Genomic DNA, 18,744 nt, shown 5'->3' with positions numbered 1-18,744 from the left:
CTCACTTCATGGTTACACTTTACACACAGCAATGTATGTTCTACAGTGACCAACTGAAAAGTAGCAACACTGGTCATAAAGAGAAGTGGATTCATGGGCTCCTTATAAACGGAAACAGGCATCGACAAAATCTTCTTGACACTTTAAAAATGGAGAACAGAATGGGATTCAGAAATTCCTTGCAAACGACTACAGAAGATCTCAAAAGACTTCTGGAGATGGTTGCTGGACATCTTCCATAAAAAAAAAAAAGAGGACAATTTCAGACTGCCATTTCTGCTTCCTTCTGGTTACCGTTCATGTTTTTAACCTCTCTTCCCCTATATTTCATTTTTCTAGCATTCAGACATGGGTATGTGATGGTTAACAAAGAGGACACAACTGTTTTATAAAATATATTCTACCATGTTACCTAAAATGAAAACATGTCTCTTTACTTCAAAATATTCCAGTTCCTGAAATTTAGGTGGAAAAATATTGCTCTGAAAAGATAAAAGGAAACAGTACATACCATTTTACAATGTTTATTGATTTTTGTAAGTTCAAAGTTCCTAAAAATTCCCAGATTCAACCAAACAATCAGTTTTCTAAATTAATCTTTAATGTTATGATGTCCACTGTAGCCTTTATAATTGTTCATATAATAATATGTTTCACCAGCAAATAAACCCAAAAATTACTCACCATTGCTCCACCAAAGGACAGAATACTTTCAAACTTATAATCCATCACATTAGCAAACTGTTCTCTGTGAGAAATCCAAAGAACTATCTCCTCAAATTCTAGCATGTGACCAGTAATGCTTGGACACTATTGAACATGAAACAGCAAGACAATTGCCAAGCCGGGAAAAGCAGCACTCAGCTCTGAATGCTCCACAGAACTAGTGATGTGTAAAAAATACAACTTATTACATCTTACTACTTTTGATAGTAATATTGCTTACACACACTACACACATAATTCACTGCAAATTCTTTGAAACCAGATTGTGAATTACTTAACTTTGAAGTATCATACTAAATATAACCAATAATGAAAACATAGCCACTTCACTGTCACACTGGGATGTGAGACTATAAGATGCAAAAGAATCAAATACTTTTACTGAATAGTTTCCCTGCAATCACTTGAGAATGATTACATAGTGGAGAAACGCGCAAATTCAAAACCATGAGGTTTTTAATTTTTTATGCCAAAAGTAAAATGTATCTTGAAAAACCAGTAAGGGATGCAGCTTTACTTCATTTACATGAAGAAATTTTTTCAGCACTGCTTTTCTTGAATCAAATCTACCATGCGACACGATTCTTTGCATGGCCGTATGAAAACGTCTGCAACAAAGAGTATGTGACAAAGAACTGTTGCAATTACTTCTTACATGAGAAGTGCTGTCAAGAGCTACACACCTACGTCAGGCATGTTCAGGAAGTGGCTTGGTGAGCATGAGTATTGTGATAAATGGGATGAGCATACAGTGTTATGTAGCACAAACTGTGTGCTGTCTTTTGAGACATGACCAGATGTTAAGTTTGTTATACTCTTGATCACAAACAAAGCCACTCGTTGTGCTATGATCATAGTGAATATTTTCTCTTTTTATGTTAATGGCAATGCTGTAACTAAGTACGTCCAAGATTTGTATAATCTTCAAAAGTGGTAACACCAGTTCTGCATCTACAGCTACATCTACATCCATACTCCGCAAGCCACCTGACAGTGTGTGGCGGAGGATATCTTGAGTACCTCTATCGGTTCTCCCTTCTATTCCAGTCTCATATTGTTTGTGGAAAGAAGGATTGTCGGTATGCCTCTGTGTGGGCTCTAATCTCTCTAATTTTGTCCTCATGGTCTCTTCGTGAGATATATGTAGGAGGGAGCAATATACTGCTCGACTCCTCGGTGAAGGTATGTTCTCGAAACTTCAACAAAAGCCTGTACCGAGCTACTGAGCATCTCTCCTGCAGAGTCTTCACTGGAGTTTATCTATCATCTCCGTAACGCATTCGCGATTACTAAAGGATCCTGTAACGAAGCGCGCTGCTCTCCGTTGGATCTTCTCTATCTCTTCTATCAACCCTATCTGGTACGGATCCCACACTGCTGAGCAGTATTCAAGCAGTGGGTGAACAAGCGTACTGTAACCTACTTCTTTTGTTTTCAGATTGCATTTCCTTAGGATTCTTCCAATGAATCTCAGTCTGGCATCTGCTTTACCGACGATCAACTTTATACGATCATTCCATTTTAAATCACTCCTAATGCGTACTCCCAGATAATTTATGGAATTAACTGCTTCCAGTTGCTGACCTGCTATATTGTAGCTAAATGATAAGGGATCTTTCTTTCTATGTATTCGCAGCACATTACACTAGTCTACATTGAGCTTCAGTTGCCATTCCCTGCACCATGCGTCAATCCGCTGCAGATCCTCCTGCATTTCAGTACAATTTTCCATTGTTACAACCTCTCGATATACCACAGCATCATCCACAAAAAGCCTCAGTGAACTTCCGATGTCATCCACAAGGTCATTTATGAATAATGTGAATAGCAATGGTCCTACGACACTCCCCTGCGGCACACCTGAAATCACTCTTACTTAGAAAGACTTCTCTCCATTGAGAATGACATGCTGCGTTCTATTATCTAGGAACTCTTCAATCCAATCACACAATTGGTCTGGTAGTCCATATGCTCTTACTTTGTTCATTAAATGACTGTGGGGAACTGTATCGAACGCCTTGTGGAAGTCAAGAAACACAGCATCTACCTGGGAACCCGTGTCTATGGCCCTCTGAGTCTCGTGGACGAATAGCGCGAGCTGGGTTTCAAATGACCGTCTTTTTCAAAACCCATGCTGATTCCTACACAGTAGATTTCTAGTCTCCAGAAGTCATTATACTTGAACATAATATGTGTTCCAAAATTCTACAACTGATAGACATTAGAGATATAGGTCTATAGTTCTGCACATCTGTTCGACGTCCCTTCTTGAAAACAGGGATGACCTGTGCCCTTTTCCAATCCTTTGGAACGCTACGCTCTTCTAGAGACCTACGGTACACTGCTGCAAAAAGGGGGGCAAGTTCCTTCGCGTACTCTGTTTAAAATCGAACTGGTATCTCATCAGGTACAGCGGCCTTTCCTCTTTTGAGCGATTTTAATTGTTTCTCTATCCCTCTGTCGTCTATTTCGATATCTACCATTTTGCCACCTGTGCGACAATCTAGAGAAGGAACTACAGAGCAGTCTTCCTCTGTGAAACAGCTTTGGAAAAAGGCATTTAGTATTTCGGCCTTTAGTCTGTCATCTTCTGTTTCAGTACCATTTTGGTCATAGAGTGTCTGGACATTTTGTTTTGATCCACCTACCACTTTGACATAAGACCAAAATTTCTTAGGATTTGCTGCCAAGTCAGTACATAGAACTTTACTTTCGAATTCATTGAACGCCTCTCGCATAGCCCTCCTCACACTACATTTCACTTCGTGTAATTTTTGTTTGTCTGCAAGGCTTTGGCTATGTTTATGTTTGCTGTGAAGTTCCCTTTGCTTCCACAGCAGTTTTCTAACTCGGTTGTTGTACCACGGTGGCTCTTTTCCATCTCTTACGATATTGCTTGGCACATACTCATCTAACGCATATTGTACGATGGTTTTAAACTTTGTCCACTGATCCTCAACACTATCTGTACTTGAGACAAAACTTTTGTGTTGAGCTGTCAGGTACTCTGTAATCTGCTTTTTGTCACTTTTGCTAAACAGAAAAATCTTCCTACCTTTTTCAATATTTGTATTTACAACTGAAATCATCGATGCAGTAACCGCTTTATGATTGCTGATTCCCTGTTCTGCGTTAACTGTTTCAAATAGTTCGGGTCTGTTTGCCACCAGAAGATCTAATATGTTATCGTCACGAGTCGGTTCTCTGTTTAACTGCTCAAGGTAGTTTTCAGATAAAGCACTTAAAAAAATTTCACTGGATTCTTTGTCCCTGCCACCCGTTATGAACGTCTGAGTCTCCCAGTCTATATCCGGCAAATTAAAATCTCCACCCAGAACTATAACATGGTGGGGAAATCCACTCGAAACATTTTCCAAATTATCCTTCAGGTGCTCAGCCACAACAGCTGCTGAGCCAGGGGGCCTATAGAGACATCTGATTACCATGTCTGAGCCTGCTTTAGCCGCGACCTTCACCCAAATTATTTCACATTTCGGATCTCCGTCAATTTCCTTCGATACTATTGCACTTCTTATCGCTATAAACATGCCACCCCCTTCACTGTCCAGCCTGTCTCTGCGGTATACATTCCAATTTGAGTTTAGAATTTCATTACTGTTTACATCTGATTTCAGCCAACTTTCTGTCCCTAGTACTATGTGGGCATTGTGACCTGTCAGATCACTGAAGTTACGCATTGTCAGGCTGACCTAGCACTTTCATGGGTGACCAACTGGGTCTGCAGAGTGCTGTTGGCAAGCGAGGTGCACTTAGCCATTGTGAGGCTAATTGAGGGGCTACTTGACTGGGAAGCGAAGTGCACTTAGCCATTGTGAGGCTAATTGAGGGGCTACTTGACTGGGAAGCTAGCACTTCAATCACGAAAACTGACAACCGCCGTCAGAGCAGTGTGCGGATCACATGCCCTTCCATATCAGCATTCAGTGACACCTATCAGCTGATAAGTCACTGGGTACTGTAGGGCCTTCCAAGGCCTCTAATCAGACAGAGCTAAATTTCCTCAACCTCACCCGCTTGCTACTGTGATTACACCCATGTTTGAAACCACAGAGATGTGTGTGCAACTTTTATTCTGCAGTGAAAAAGTAGCCTTGAATCACATGTGGCATTCAGTTCTGTTCTTTTTAGATTGTGTAAACTGTATGTCATTTACAGTTATCTTTTTATGATTACTGCACAGCAGTGCCACAACTATAAATAAGAAACAAACTCACACAACTACTTACAACTTGACTCTTTTTATGTCGAATAGTAAAAAAGGTGACACTGTAAATTAGCAATTTTTTACTCAATAGGTAAAAATTTCACTCAACTGGTTCTGTTTCTCATGTTACAATCTAAAGTATGTTGAGAAGGTAGTGAAATTGGGGATGCCAAAATGCATTCACTTCATGTGTCCATCAACTTGGTTGGCGAGCGAATGACAAGCTACCAAAAAATGAACAGTGAGTGAGCTGATAACCTGGTGGAGCAACTAATAAGTAAGCCATACTAAGCAAGTGGCCTGCTGGGTTTAGTTGTCATCCTCTAGTGCGCACAAATTTCAGATAATGTCGTTATGACACTCAGTGTGGCCTCTGCCATGTCCTGTCATGTCTTAATGCTCGTATTTGACAATTTTAGAATTACATTAAGCTGACAAAAGTAATGGGGTAGCAATACACACATATACATACGGCAGAAGTATCACATACACACAGTATAAAAGGGCAGTGCATTGTTGGAGCTGACATTTCTGCTCAGGTGATTCATGTGGAAAGGTTTCTGACAGGATTATGGCTGCACAATGGGAATTAACAGATTCTGATCACAGAATGGCAGTTGGAGTTAGACACATGAGACATTCCATTTTGGAAATAGTTGGGGAATTCAATATTCTGAAATACACAGTGTCAAGAGTGTGCCGAGAATACCAAATTTAAGGCATTACCACTCACCACAGGAAACATAGTGGCCAACGACCTTCATTTAATGACCAAGAGCTGCTGCATTTGTGTAGATTTGTCAGATCTAAAATAATAATAATAATAATAATAATAAAAGCAACAATGCATGAAATAACCTCAGAGATCAATGTGGGATGTATGACGAATGTATCTGTTAGGGCAGTGTCGTGAATTTTAGCATTAATGGCGGCAGATTGAAACGAGTGCCTTTGCTAACAGCACAACAACACCTGCTTAGCACCTCTCCTGGGCTCACGATCATACTGCTGGATCCCTGACGAGTGGAGAGCCATGGTCTGGTCAGAAGAGGCTGATTTCAGTTGGTAAGAGCTGATTACAGGGTTTAACTGCGGCAGAGACCCCATGACGCTATGGACCCAAGTTGTCAACAAGGCACTGTGCAAGCTGGTAGTGACTGTGTTTACAAAGAGTGGACTGGGTCCTCTGGTCCAAATGAACTGATCATTGACCATTTGCAGCCATTCATCAGCTTCATGACACTGCACCCTGTCATCAGGCCACAATTGTTCACAATCAGTTTGGAGAACATTCTAGACAATTTGGGTGAATGGTTTGGCCACCTAAATCACCTGATATAAATCCCATCGAACATTTATGGGACATAATTGGATTAGTTTGTACATAAAATCCTGCACTGGCAACACTTTCGCAATTATGGACGGTTATAGAACAGCATGCCTCAATATTTCTGTAGGGGACTTTCAATGACTTGTTGAGTCCATGCCATATTGAGTTGCTGCACTACGCCGGGGAGCAGGAAGTCCAGCATGGTATTAAGAGGTATCCATGACTCTTGTCACCTCAGTTTATTTATCTGTCTAAAAATTATTATTCTAATGAAATAGTGAGATTGATCTTTTAAAACAATTTAGTTTCCTGGCTTAACCATTTTTAACCACCAGAAAATTTCATTTCACCCCTCGGGGTAATTACCAACCGGTTGGGAATCACAGCTGCAATTGCTGCATAAAGGCAGAGAATGTAGTGCAGTATGTGGCAGTACTTTCCACAAATTACATGTACTGTTAACACTGACTGCGACTTAAAGCAAATCATAGAGGCAGAAGCCATGCACATTCTTCAGCTGCGTCCCAGGAAGTCAATGACTGAGTGAGTTTTCCTACAACATTCAAGTATTTTTGCTTCTCCAAGAAAGTATTACAAATTTCCACAGCTGCCCATCACCAGCTGCTTCATCAACAGAGAACAAAGCACATTTAGTCACCCCAGTAACTGATCATAACTATCCTCCAGTCAGCAGTACTAACAAAATGCAGGATTGGATGAGGTAGTCTGATATGCTGTACCCTAGAAACACTCAGTTCCTCTTTGACTACATACTTCAAATAAGTTCTTTGTCTGACTCAATGAGATTTCACAAAATCCCAACATTTGAGTCACTATTGCCATGTGTAACATGTCCCATTCCATTCTGACCCTTTCTAATTGGTGTTTCAGTTTCCACATACTTGAAAATAGTTTGAATCTTCCTCACACTGAGCACTATCATATGTATGTATTGATTAAATGAAATAATCATGCACTTAGAGCTTTAGTGAATATTCATGCACAGCATGGACTTGCTTGTTCACAAGTGAAATCATCTGCAAAGAATGCAAATAATAGTATTAAATATAGATCCCAAAGACAAAACCGCTTAGCAACTTATGATCACCAACTTTCTCCTCAGAGCATGAAAATATTTTGTTGGCACCCACCTACAGACATAGAGGCGATCATCATAAAAAATAAGAGAAATCAGATATAACACAAAAAGATTTGTGTGTTCATTTTTCCTCCATGCTGGTCGACAGTGGAACAGTAGAGAAACAGATTAAAGGTGGTTTGATGAATATTCTACCAGGCACATAATTGTGAATCACAGAGTAATCATGCAGATGTAGATGTAGAACTAAACCTCTGTAAGATCCCAAACCAACATGTTACACAGCCAGAACTCTGCTAAACAATACCATAGAACCCATAGCAACTAATTATATGAACAAATGGATCAAAAGTGTAGTGTGATAAAGAAAGGGATGAAAAACTAGATTTGCAAATATCAATTTGTGGGAACAATGTTGGCAGCATTTCAAAAATGGTTAACATCTATTGTAGGTATTTAAATGAAATCAAATTAATGCCTATAAATTATATGTAACAGTAGCTATTGTGCTCAGCAACCTTCCATCGGAAATTCAAGTGACTTTTTCTAATTATATCAGGGCAAAAGTAACTTAACCTTTAATGTTTATTTGATTGTTGAAAGGAAACTGAATTGTATTACAATAAGATAACACAGGAAGGGAATTTAGTGGGGAAGAAAGGTTAGGACTTCCTTTTCCACTGATAACGAGGTCATTCGAGAGAGTGTATAACATCAGAATACACTAGGATGGGGAAAGAAATCAGCCATGTCCATTTGAGGACAATCACAATCTGGATGGCTGGATGGAAATTTGAAGCTTGTTCCTCCTGAGTGGGAGTCCAGAACCACACTGCCTCACTCATTTTAGTTTGTATGAGGCAGATTAAGCTTCTTAAAGTTTAATAGTACTGCAAGACATGAGGGAGATTTAGTGTGAGAAGACACACAACAAAATTTTATGGTTAAAAGTGAGAGAAGACACTCACAGAAAATAAGTAAAATAATGGAATGTCACTAAAACAGGAAGGATGAACAGATGCAAACCAGAGTATTGATGAAGAATGGACAAAACAAACAAACAAACAAACACACACACACACACACACACACACACACACACACACACCCCTCCTGGGCTGCAAAGTTTTGAACCTCTTTTGGGGAAGAAAAATACAGGTATGTTTCCTTCTAATAAGCTACGAAAAAATATTTCAAGCAACCGATAAGGCACTCACACAATAAAGAAGCATCTTATGATTAATAAATGTAAGATTTGTTTAGTCAACAAGATTTTTGAGGAAATGTATAGCCTATTTAGTGATGACATGAAGTATGTTGTTTGGTTGTACATAAATGGTTGAGGGGGATCATTTATATGAATGCATAATAATACACATATCTTGACCTTTCAAAATAAACACAGCTGTCATGTGTGGCAATGGTTCACCCTCATTTCTTTTCAGCTGTTTAATGGAGGAAACAGTAAGAATTTGAAAACAAAAACTGAAAGGATTCAAAACATCACAACTCATGATAGAGATTACTAGCAAATGAATTGAAATAAATTTCACAGAATTTGTGGTACAGTGGCATGGGGATTTCAGCGTGTATCTGGACTGAAGACACGTACCCATAAATGAACAAAAAATTATTTATGGAATTTAATATTTTGAGATGATAATTTATAACTTAATGACTACTACTCATACAGCAGAATAAGAAATTACATTCTGTTATTTACAGAACAAAGGCAGAAGGAAAATCAAAACATAGCAGTTAAAAAAAGGTGAGAAACTTAATGAAGGTAATTACACCTACTTGAAAATTTCTGGTAAAAGGCCACATACTTTACCCATTACTGATAGTGGTGGAAGTCCTTTTGAATAACCAGAAACAGGATGGTAAGACATAGTCTAATGAGGAGGTTATCAGTGAATCAGTTATGAAAGAAGCACCAAAGACAAAACATGTGCAGTAGGTGAAATTGGGTAGCAAATAGTTGGTCATAATGAATACATGGACAAGACAAAACTGGTGTAAAACATTGTGGAGAGGAATTGTATCATATGTGGAACAGCTTTAAGACATGAGTAATAATGTAAAACAAAATTAACCAACAAAATTTGAAACATCATTAAATTTCACTCTGAGAGAGTACATAATGACAAACAGATATATAATAAACAGGTTCCCAGAAAAGTTTACAAAATTTTCAGTATAATTGTTGATGCAACTGAAATGTTTTTCATAATTATACTTACTGACTGCTGTCTAGGGGGCACACCATTCGAGCAAATTGGTCTGCAACTTCTTGAAGCTATGCAAGAAATGGAATTAACATTTCAGAACATAAAAATTACAATGCAGTAATTTGTTCACTGTAAATAAGTATTGCTGTAGTTCTATTATATGTTTATTACCTTATAAATAAAAAAACTGTTTTTTTAATTTTTAATTTAGTGCATTAATGTGATCTTAGTAAATGAGTGTAGTGTTGTAAAATGATCCTTTCATATAGTGTGCACTTGGGACCTGTGGAAGGTACATTAGCTTTTTTATTTTAGTTGTAAATATTTGTCATGTATTATTGTTTTTTTGACATTTTCTACACATCCTGGAGAACCCCCTCACTACAGATATTGGAATGAAAGTAAATCTAATCTAATCTAATCATATCAACGGTGCACTTGAGTTTAAAATACTGTCAAATAAAGGGGTAACAACTGAGAATGGTAATGCAGGTCCCCTGTTGTGTAAGTTCTACTAACAAATGAAGTGGGTTTTAGTAAATGACATATTGTGTAACAATGGCTTCCTACACTACACCCATATACATTACATAAAATATAAAAAAAACAAAATGTGTTATCATAATTATCAATATAACATCCAGCCCACCAGAACTCTTCCAATGAAGTGAATGAAGATGACATGCCCCTTATGAAATCATTATCATTTAATAAAGCATTCACCTTCACCTTTTGTTTCATTCAGTGATACGTTAATTCACATAGCAAGAAACTCAAATGGCACCAAATAAATGTGGGATCATATGCTTCACTAAAATTTGAAGAAACTGAAAAAGTGTGTCACTGCATTGTCATGCAGAAGAACAAAGTGATAACTTTCCATCAGTAAAGCTCAACATTTTTATATATAAAATAATCTGTTCCTTTGGATAGAATTCATAATTAATTATCTCTGTAAATCATACTTTTGTTGCAACAAAACAAAAATTTTTTTCACATTCTTTATATCACACACACACACACACACACACACACACACACACACACACAAACTGATACAATACTTCCACATGTCATTTTGTACATTTGTTTTATAGCCATTCCTTACCACATTAAAAGTAAATGAAAGAAAAAATTTCCTGGTATAATACAAATAAACCACTAAAGGTTATTAACATATATACTAAATGGTGTGTACTGTTTCAAAGGTCAGACAAACCTCTGATGAGTGATGAGAGTACTGATTTATAGGATAGAAAAAGTAAAAATATGATCTTGTCAAGCTTTCCACTAATTTTTGAGTCTATTCATGGGGTCGTTTGTGACAGATTTCTTTTATTAAATGTTTACAGTGAACTTATTGCACAAAACTGGTAAAAATTACCAAGTATGTGACTATATTCTCCATTCTCTCAGTCAGGAAAGCAATTGACTGTCAAAGAAATGAATGTGTTATACTTCTGGGCATATGACCAATGTTTACACGAGTGCCAATAATTATCTGTCACCTGAAGCATTATTTTTTCCTAGATGTAAAATGTAGTGCATACTCTTTTTTTAGTCCACCAGTTGCCTGCTTCCACACACTCCTGAGTGCATAGCCAGTACCTTGATTAAAGTTGTTAGCCAGTACTGTCCATTGCGGCAGGGTCCTAGTAATTTGAATCATGAACCTGAATCTGTGTCTGCTCAAACAAGGTTCTTAACTTCTTCCGAGGCTTATGTTCAACTAACATTGATTTTATAAATTTCTGTATTTGATGTGTCACTAGTGCTTGTTGCAGCACTGGAAAACAGTCTGAATAAACTGTATCATGTATCTACTATGACTTTCATACAGAATATTATAAAAACCTATGACTCTGAAGGCATGACTACCCTTCATATTGCACATCTCTCAGATTTTATTCAACAGTCAAAAATTAGTTTAATGCTTTATCAGCTTAATATCCTATTTTACTGAATTTTGATCAACAGAATACAAGGAACACTGTGTGCAGATCCTCTCCTGCTGATTAAGTAGATTTTTATCTGCATTTTTCACCTCACAATGGAGCTGTTAGCACTGTGTCAGATGGCATTACTCTATAACCAAGTGTCAGTGAGAAAAAAAATTGTGGTAGTAGAGCAAGATCCCAATGGTATGGTATACATGTTGCCATCTACAGAACTGCTGGTACTGTGCTCCTGCTTATGTTGTAAATGAAGATTTCATTGTATCTTATTGAATCAGACTGCACTCACATGAAGATTAAATTCAGTTTCAAGTTCACAGCTGTTTATGTCAACCGTCAGGAAGTGTTTATAACTTTGATTATTTTTGGACTTTCATAAATTTACTGGTGGCTTTACTTCTTCAAGATAATATAATTTCATGTATGAGGACAGCTGCAGTTTTTAATGTTACAACAGTGAATTTTGTAATCTTACACATCTGAAAGATTCAGCAACAATGTAAAGGCATGTTAATAATGTGAAAATTAAATTAAGTTCAAAAAATTAGTTCAGTTTAGCGGAAGTGTCTGTTGAAGTTAGTTGGTTAGTGTCCACTGTGCAGTAATCATTTAATACTTTTACTTCTATAATGGATGTATAATGTTTTTAATTTAATTTTTTTATATTCATATGGGTAAATTGTATATAGTGTCCTCATTTAGTGTTAGTAACTCAAGGTCACAGAAATAAAATTTATACTAGAATATAATTTTAAAATATCTGGGAGGTTAAAGCATATCAATGAATAGGGGGAGTGAAAATAGAGAAATTAACACTAAAGTTTTTATTTTAACTCTTTAGAAGAGTCAGCAGAATACTTTATGTCAAAATAAATGTATACTGACATACTAGCAATACCATTTGATGTTGATGAACTGACCAGTGAAGAAGGGATGGAGGAAGTGGTTCAAATTGAGCAACCAGCACCTCTTCATAATTACCGTAGCTACAGGATTGCACAAAAATATGGAATGGTCAAAACAGTGTTCTGTATAGAAGTAAGTGCTTTACATTGGAGCTAAGCTGATTTGAATGTGAGCAAGTTGTTGGTTCTTGTATGATAGGTGCTTCTGTAACCAAGGTAGCTGAAGTGTTTGGTGTTTCAGGAAGCACCACATCAAAGATTTATACCACATACAGGGAAAATGGAAAACATCATCCACTAAATCACAATGCAGACACAGTGTGTTAAATGATCATGATAGATGGTCACTGAAGAGGATTATGGGGAAAAACAAGAGGACAACAGCTGCAAAAGTCACTGCAGAACTGAATAACACACACGCAAACCCTGTCAGCACCAAAACAACACAAAGAGAGATCCATAAGCAGCGTGCATTGTGAGCTGGAATTCCAAAATCACTCATCAGTGACGCAAAGGCCTGTAACAGGAAAATATAGTGCCCAAGCTGTAAAACATGGACTATGGCACAAAGGAGGATAGTCATTTAGTCAGATGAGTCTCATTTCACAAAGTTCTCAACTTCTGGTGAGTTTACAGCTCAAGGGTGAAATATGGGGGGAGTTCAGTGATGATTTGGCAGCCATATCGTGGTATTACATGGGCTCCACAGTTACTCTGCAAGAGCGCCGTCCTCCCAAGAAATAAGTGTCCATTTTGGCTGATCAGGCTCATCCCATAGTACAATGTTTGTTCGCCAAAGGTGATGCTGTTCTGAACACAACAGGGTCCCTGTTCACATAGCTTGCATTGTCCAAGATTGGTTTTGTGAGCCAGAGGATGAATTGCTGCATCTCCCCTGGCCAGCACAGTCACCAGATATCAATATTATTGGGCTTTTGTGGTCTACTTTTGAGAGAAGAGTACATGATTGCTATCCAACTGCAGCATCATTACCTCAACTTGCCACTGTTTTGCAGGAAGAGCATTACATGATTCCCTTGAAAACCATACAGGACCTGTGTTTATCCATTCTGAGATACCTAGAAGCTATTTTGAATGACAATGGGTTTCTTACACAGTATTAGGTATGGTAATGGTGTTTCCCTATTTTTGTTCGTCTCCTGTATATGTTGCGCATCATGACTGGCTCCTAGGGAAACAAACCATTACGAAAGGAGGAAAGATGAGGTACTCAAGTGCAACAAACTGGCATACCTGTAAATTGGAGTTATGAGCAGTTTCATGGAAAAAAATTCATAACTACAAAACACTGCATAAGACATATTGTTGTTACAGATTTCAAGAAAGGACTTGATGACTAAACTGCGTGAGTGAGACCTTCAAGATCCTTCACTGTAACTCAAATTAATGTACTGCCAAAAGTGGTAAATGAGATAAACAAAGAAGATGCCAAATTAAACATTGCACACCCAAACCACACAAGTGTGTACACATTTGTAAATGCAATGTCCTTTTATAGATTGAATTTTTTTTGTATATTCCATAATAAAATGTAGACTAATTTTCTTTTGTATGTAACATACTTGTGAGTGAAACTATTTTAACTGCAAATTAGTGTTGACAGTCTGTTTTGGAATATTAAAATTGGTCTATTTTCAAAAATACTGGAAATAATAGTCAAATTAAATGTCGAAACCAATGGAAAGCTGATTTTTTTTCTAAGTCCAAAAATTCTGTACACCATGTCGCAATGTCCTGATATGGTGACAGCTTTTCTTTTTTTATAAACTCTAAAAGGAAAAGCCAAATAAATGGGACAGATTACGTTAAAATGGTTCAAAACAGATGCTTCACTAATTTATAGCACAAAAAATTAAAGTGTAAAATAATTAGGTCTTAATGGATTGAGAACAAGAAGTGAAAAGTGGCACAACAACAAAAATATCTGGAAAAAAATAAATGAATGTATGCCTCAACATGAGATTATGAATTACAAATGGATTATGCAGGCATGTTTGTGGCAGCAGAAACACTGACACCCCACCACTGAACGTTAGTCAGAGTTTAGATTTAGGTTCTTCCCTTATTGAACTTGTGAATTAAGAGTACTTAAGCATTTTGAAGAGTACAAATAATCAAAATGACCAGTTGGAAGCTTTTATTCAATGAACTTTTGCAGCACTTGTGTACAGGATTGAGGGCTGGGAAAGTCATGCCAATGCCACATGATGACTTCATGTTTAGTCCTTTTGTGGCCTGTGAGCTTCAAAGAAGCTCTAGTTATTTAAAAAATGCATTAACTCAAGAGATCACAAAACAGATTTGCAACATCAAACAAACTAACTTTGTGCAGAAGTTGCAGTTGCTACAGGCTAATGCATATCCACAAATACAATTTGCAGAAGCCTCTAGAAGGTAGCCTGTATGTTAGGAGACTAATGGTATGCATCACATTTACCTAACACTTCAGAATAATGTTGTTTCCAACAAGCTGGAGTACCTGCAAATTGGAGTTATGAGCAGTGACACTGTCCTTTACATGGCAAGCCTTAATGTTTTCTAGACATTGACTGATGATGTGCACTTAGCGGGACAGAACCTAGGATATATTACTGTCTGTTCAGCATTCCTCAAATGGAAGCAGGTGCGGTTGTATTTGTTATTTAGGGGATCTCTCCACTGCAATACATGCTGTGGCATAAGTATATCAAACCTCAGAGATATTGGGATGAATCATGACAGATAATTTACACAAGTACAAACACAAGGAACTATTCACAAATCAATTATTCCTCTCCTCATTTGTCATATTTGTTGGGCCTGTACATGAAGAAAGGAAATATCCAAAGAATAGGGTGACCAGTAAAATGTACTGATGTTTACCCTATTAATCACATATAGGATGACATGAGGCAACCCCTGCTCAGGGTTTTTCATACTTAATGAATCCTACATGATATATCATGTTTGCAAATGCAAATTAAGCTGACGCACACCCTTACTACCATCATGCAGGGTAAGGCTTATTCTGCTAATCTGGCTGACAGTGTTTGTTATTAGAGCTTCAATGGATTCTGTGTTGGTGGTTGGTTCATACAATATATTTATATCTGCATAACATGATTTAATGTCATTGATCTGGCTAACACACAGAGTATCTGTAATGAGCACTAAATGATAAGTAAAAAACCGTGCAACAGTTGCAGCAGAGTTGATATATGATGTAGATATTTTCACAAGGGGCCTACTCCCATTTCGGTCTTCACATCTGTGTGACAAGGTGTTGTGAACATGAAGCACAAGAATAAATCAATACACTTTATAGTTTGAGTGTGTCACACAATACCTCTTTGGATATGGTACATGGGGAGGACTTGTGGGAGGGTATTCTCATTTCATGCCTCCAGTTATGGGTGATATTGTGTAATAAAAAAAAGGGGGGAGGATGTAACTCCTTTGCAGCTAACCAGTGGGTACTGTAAATGTATTATGAACCTGCAAGAATATAGGGAATGAGATTTTCAGTCTGCAGCAGAGTGTGCGCTGATATGAAGTTTCCTGGCAGATTAAAACTGTGTGCAGGACTGCGACTCGAACTCGGGACCTTTGCCTTTTGCAGGCAAGTGCTCTACCATCTGAGCTACCCAAGCACGACTGCATGACTCACACCCCATCCTCACAGTTTTACTTCCATATGTGAACTAGATCTGAGAGTAGTGCCTACCTGTGAAGATCTTGGCAAGGGCTGTTGCTCATCACTGTGGGTGTACCACACATGGATGGAAGTACTGTTTGTGATTAATAGATTTGATATGGATGGAAGGTTTTATGGAATCTGTTAAGAAAGATGTGAAACTCAATGCCCAGGTTGACTCAACGAGCCGTACAGAAGGAGGGGGGCAGTATTTTTTAGTTTTGGGCACAGGTCATTAAGATATTATTAATAAACCTGAATGAGCTAAAGGGGTTTAGGATTTTAGATGGCTAGGAATGAAGGAAGATTATGGTTTAAACCCTGGAAGAAACCTATGTTTGGACTGGGGAAGGGAACTGACTATGTGCTTTTCAAAGGTACCATTTCAGCCACAACCTTAAGTGATTTAGGGAACTCATAGCTAACTTAAATCTGGATGGTCAAACAAGGATTTGAACTGTCATCATCTCAAAAGCAAATCCAATGTCTTACTGCTCCTACACTTCATTCAATGACTACAAACAATTGTTCTAGGTGTTACATAAACAGATTGTTGCATGAGGGTGAATTGTGAAAGTCATGCCACATATTTGTTGGTGTATCTTCACCTTAGTTGTGGGTGAACATATAGTATTAGCCAGATGCTGAGTGAGGTAGCATTCAAAATCATGACGGGAAATGTTAGTGTATAGGAAGATGGCATCAAGAGTAGCAAGCAGGAAGTGGTAGGGCAATAGCTGTGGGATGATGATAATGCAAAGAATGGTCATCATCAGTGTATGAAGTTCGGTTGCTTGCAAATGAGTTGAAAGTGTCCTTTAATCAGAGCACAGTAACCAGCTGGAGTGGAGTATCCCAAATGGTTAGGTTTTTATGTTTTAGACAGCACATACAGGGATTGGACAAAAATACAGGAACACCAAAAATACAATGTATTACCACGTCTAATATGGTGTAGGAAACCCATTGGCATTCAAACTAGCTTCCGGTTGTCTCAGAACTGATTAATACAGGTCTTGTATGGTTTCCAAGGGAATCATATACCATTCTTCCAGTAAAATAGAGGGAAGTTCAGGCAAGAAGAATGGAGGAGGATGGCAATCGCACACTCTTCTCCTTCTGTCCAAGGCAGAACACAACGGCTGGATAATATTGAGATCACGTGACTGTGGTGACCAGAGGGAATGTGACAACTCATCCTCATGCTCACAAAACCAGCCCTATATGATGCAAAGTGTGAACAGGAATCCTGTCGGCTTGAAACACAGCATCACCATTAGGAAACAAACATTGTACATTGGGATGGACCTAATTAGCCAAAATGGTCACATAACCCTTGGCAGTAATGTAACCTTGCATGGTAACCATGGGGCCACGGAATACCAGGAAATGGCTGCCCAGATCATCACCCAACTCCCGCCATATTTCACTCTTGGGATATGAACTCAGCCAGAAGTTGGAAAGTGTGAAATAAGACTCATTTGACTAAATAACTTTCTTCCATTGCTTCAGAGTGCAGGTTTCATTGCTTTGATACCATGTTTTCCTGTTATGAGCACCTGCATTACTGATGAGTGGTTTTGGTGCTGACAGAGTTAGTGACTGTGACATTCAGTTCTGTAGTGACTTGCAGCTGTCTTCCTCTTATTTTTCATCAAAATCCTCTTCAATGACCATCCATCACAATCACTCAACACACACTTTCATCCACATTGTGACTTAGCAGATGATGTTCTTCCACTTTCTCTATATGCAGTATAAATCTTCAATACCCTGAATGCTTTGGCTCAGTTGTTATGAAAGCACCTACCATACGAGCACCAACTATTTGAATATATTCAAATTGACTTAGCTCTGACATAAAAGTGCTCACAACTATATAGAACACTGTTCTGACAGTTGCAACACACTGAGGACATTGCACAGGTGCCATTAATGGTCACATACGACAGCGCAACCTGCAGACTTTGCTAGCATTTGCATTTATGTCTAAGCATCCATTTCTCATAGTGTTTCTATATTTTTGTATTTTTGTCCAACTCCTGTAGATGATGTGTGTGTGTGTGTGTGTGTATGTGTGTGTGTAAGGTGGGGGGGATAGATTCAAGTGAAATTTTGTGCAACAGGCACAGAAATATTTTTAGCATGTCTTGGAGAAAATGCTGGACTTCTGGAATAGGGGCCCTCTTAAAATGTTTGTAATTGTATATGTCAGACAGTTGCTGGAGATCTTTTGTCCAATAATCACTGATTCATGATGATAACGGTGGAGTCTTTATTCATAGAGAGGATAATCAGGCTGGGAGCTATTTTGAGACTGCAGATACTGCTCTTTCACATGCCGGGAGACTCAGGCCACTGGGAAGGGTCCTAAGAAATGAAGATGAGGCAGCGTTGGAGGCGAGGAATCCCTAGAAAATAACCATGTAGTGTTTGTGTGAGAAGAGAGAGAGGGTCATGAGTGGAGGTGTGAATTGGGAGAGGTATGATTCAACAAGGATTTTGGGGCACTTCTCGTCAAGATTCTGGGTGGCAAGAAAGTGTTTCCACTATAGAAAGTATGTGAAGCAAAGCAGGTC

General features: G+C 38.2%; 1 protein-coding gene across 5 annotated transcripts in view; it reads right to left on the bottom strand.

Annotated features, from left to right (window-relative positions):
- Positions 1 to 18,744, bottom strand: part of LOC124721852 (tRNA:m(4)X modification enzyme TRM13 homolog) — a 146,061-nt gene that overhangs the window by 25,495 nt on the left and 101,822 nt on the right. For all 5 annotated transcript variants that reach the window (XM_047246986.1, XM_047246985.1, XM_047246984.1 and 2 more), the window contains one exon: positions 9,624 to 9,679. In XM_047246986.1, the coding sequence (XP_047102942.1) occupies positions 9,624 to 9,679 (56 nt within the window). The remainder of the gene's footprint in view (positions 1 to 9,623; positions 9,680 to 18,744) is intronic.

This window comes from Schistocerca piceifrons, chromosome X, assembly GCF_021461385.2.
Source record: "Schistocerca piceifrons isolate TAMUIC-IGC-003096 chromosome X, iqSchPice1.1, whole genome shotgun sequence".
In the NCBI taxonomy this organism is placed as follows: Eukaryota; Metazoa; Arthropoda; class Insecta; order Orthoptera; family Acrididae; genus Schistocerca; species Schistocerca piceifrons.
This window is presented reverse-complemented; position numbering and strand designations above follow the sequence as displayed.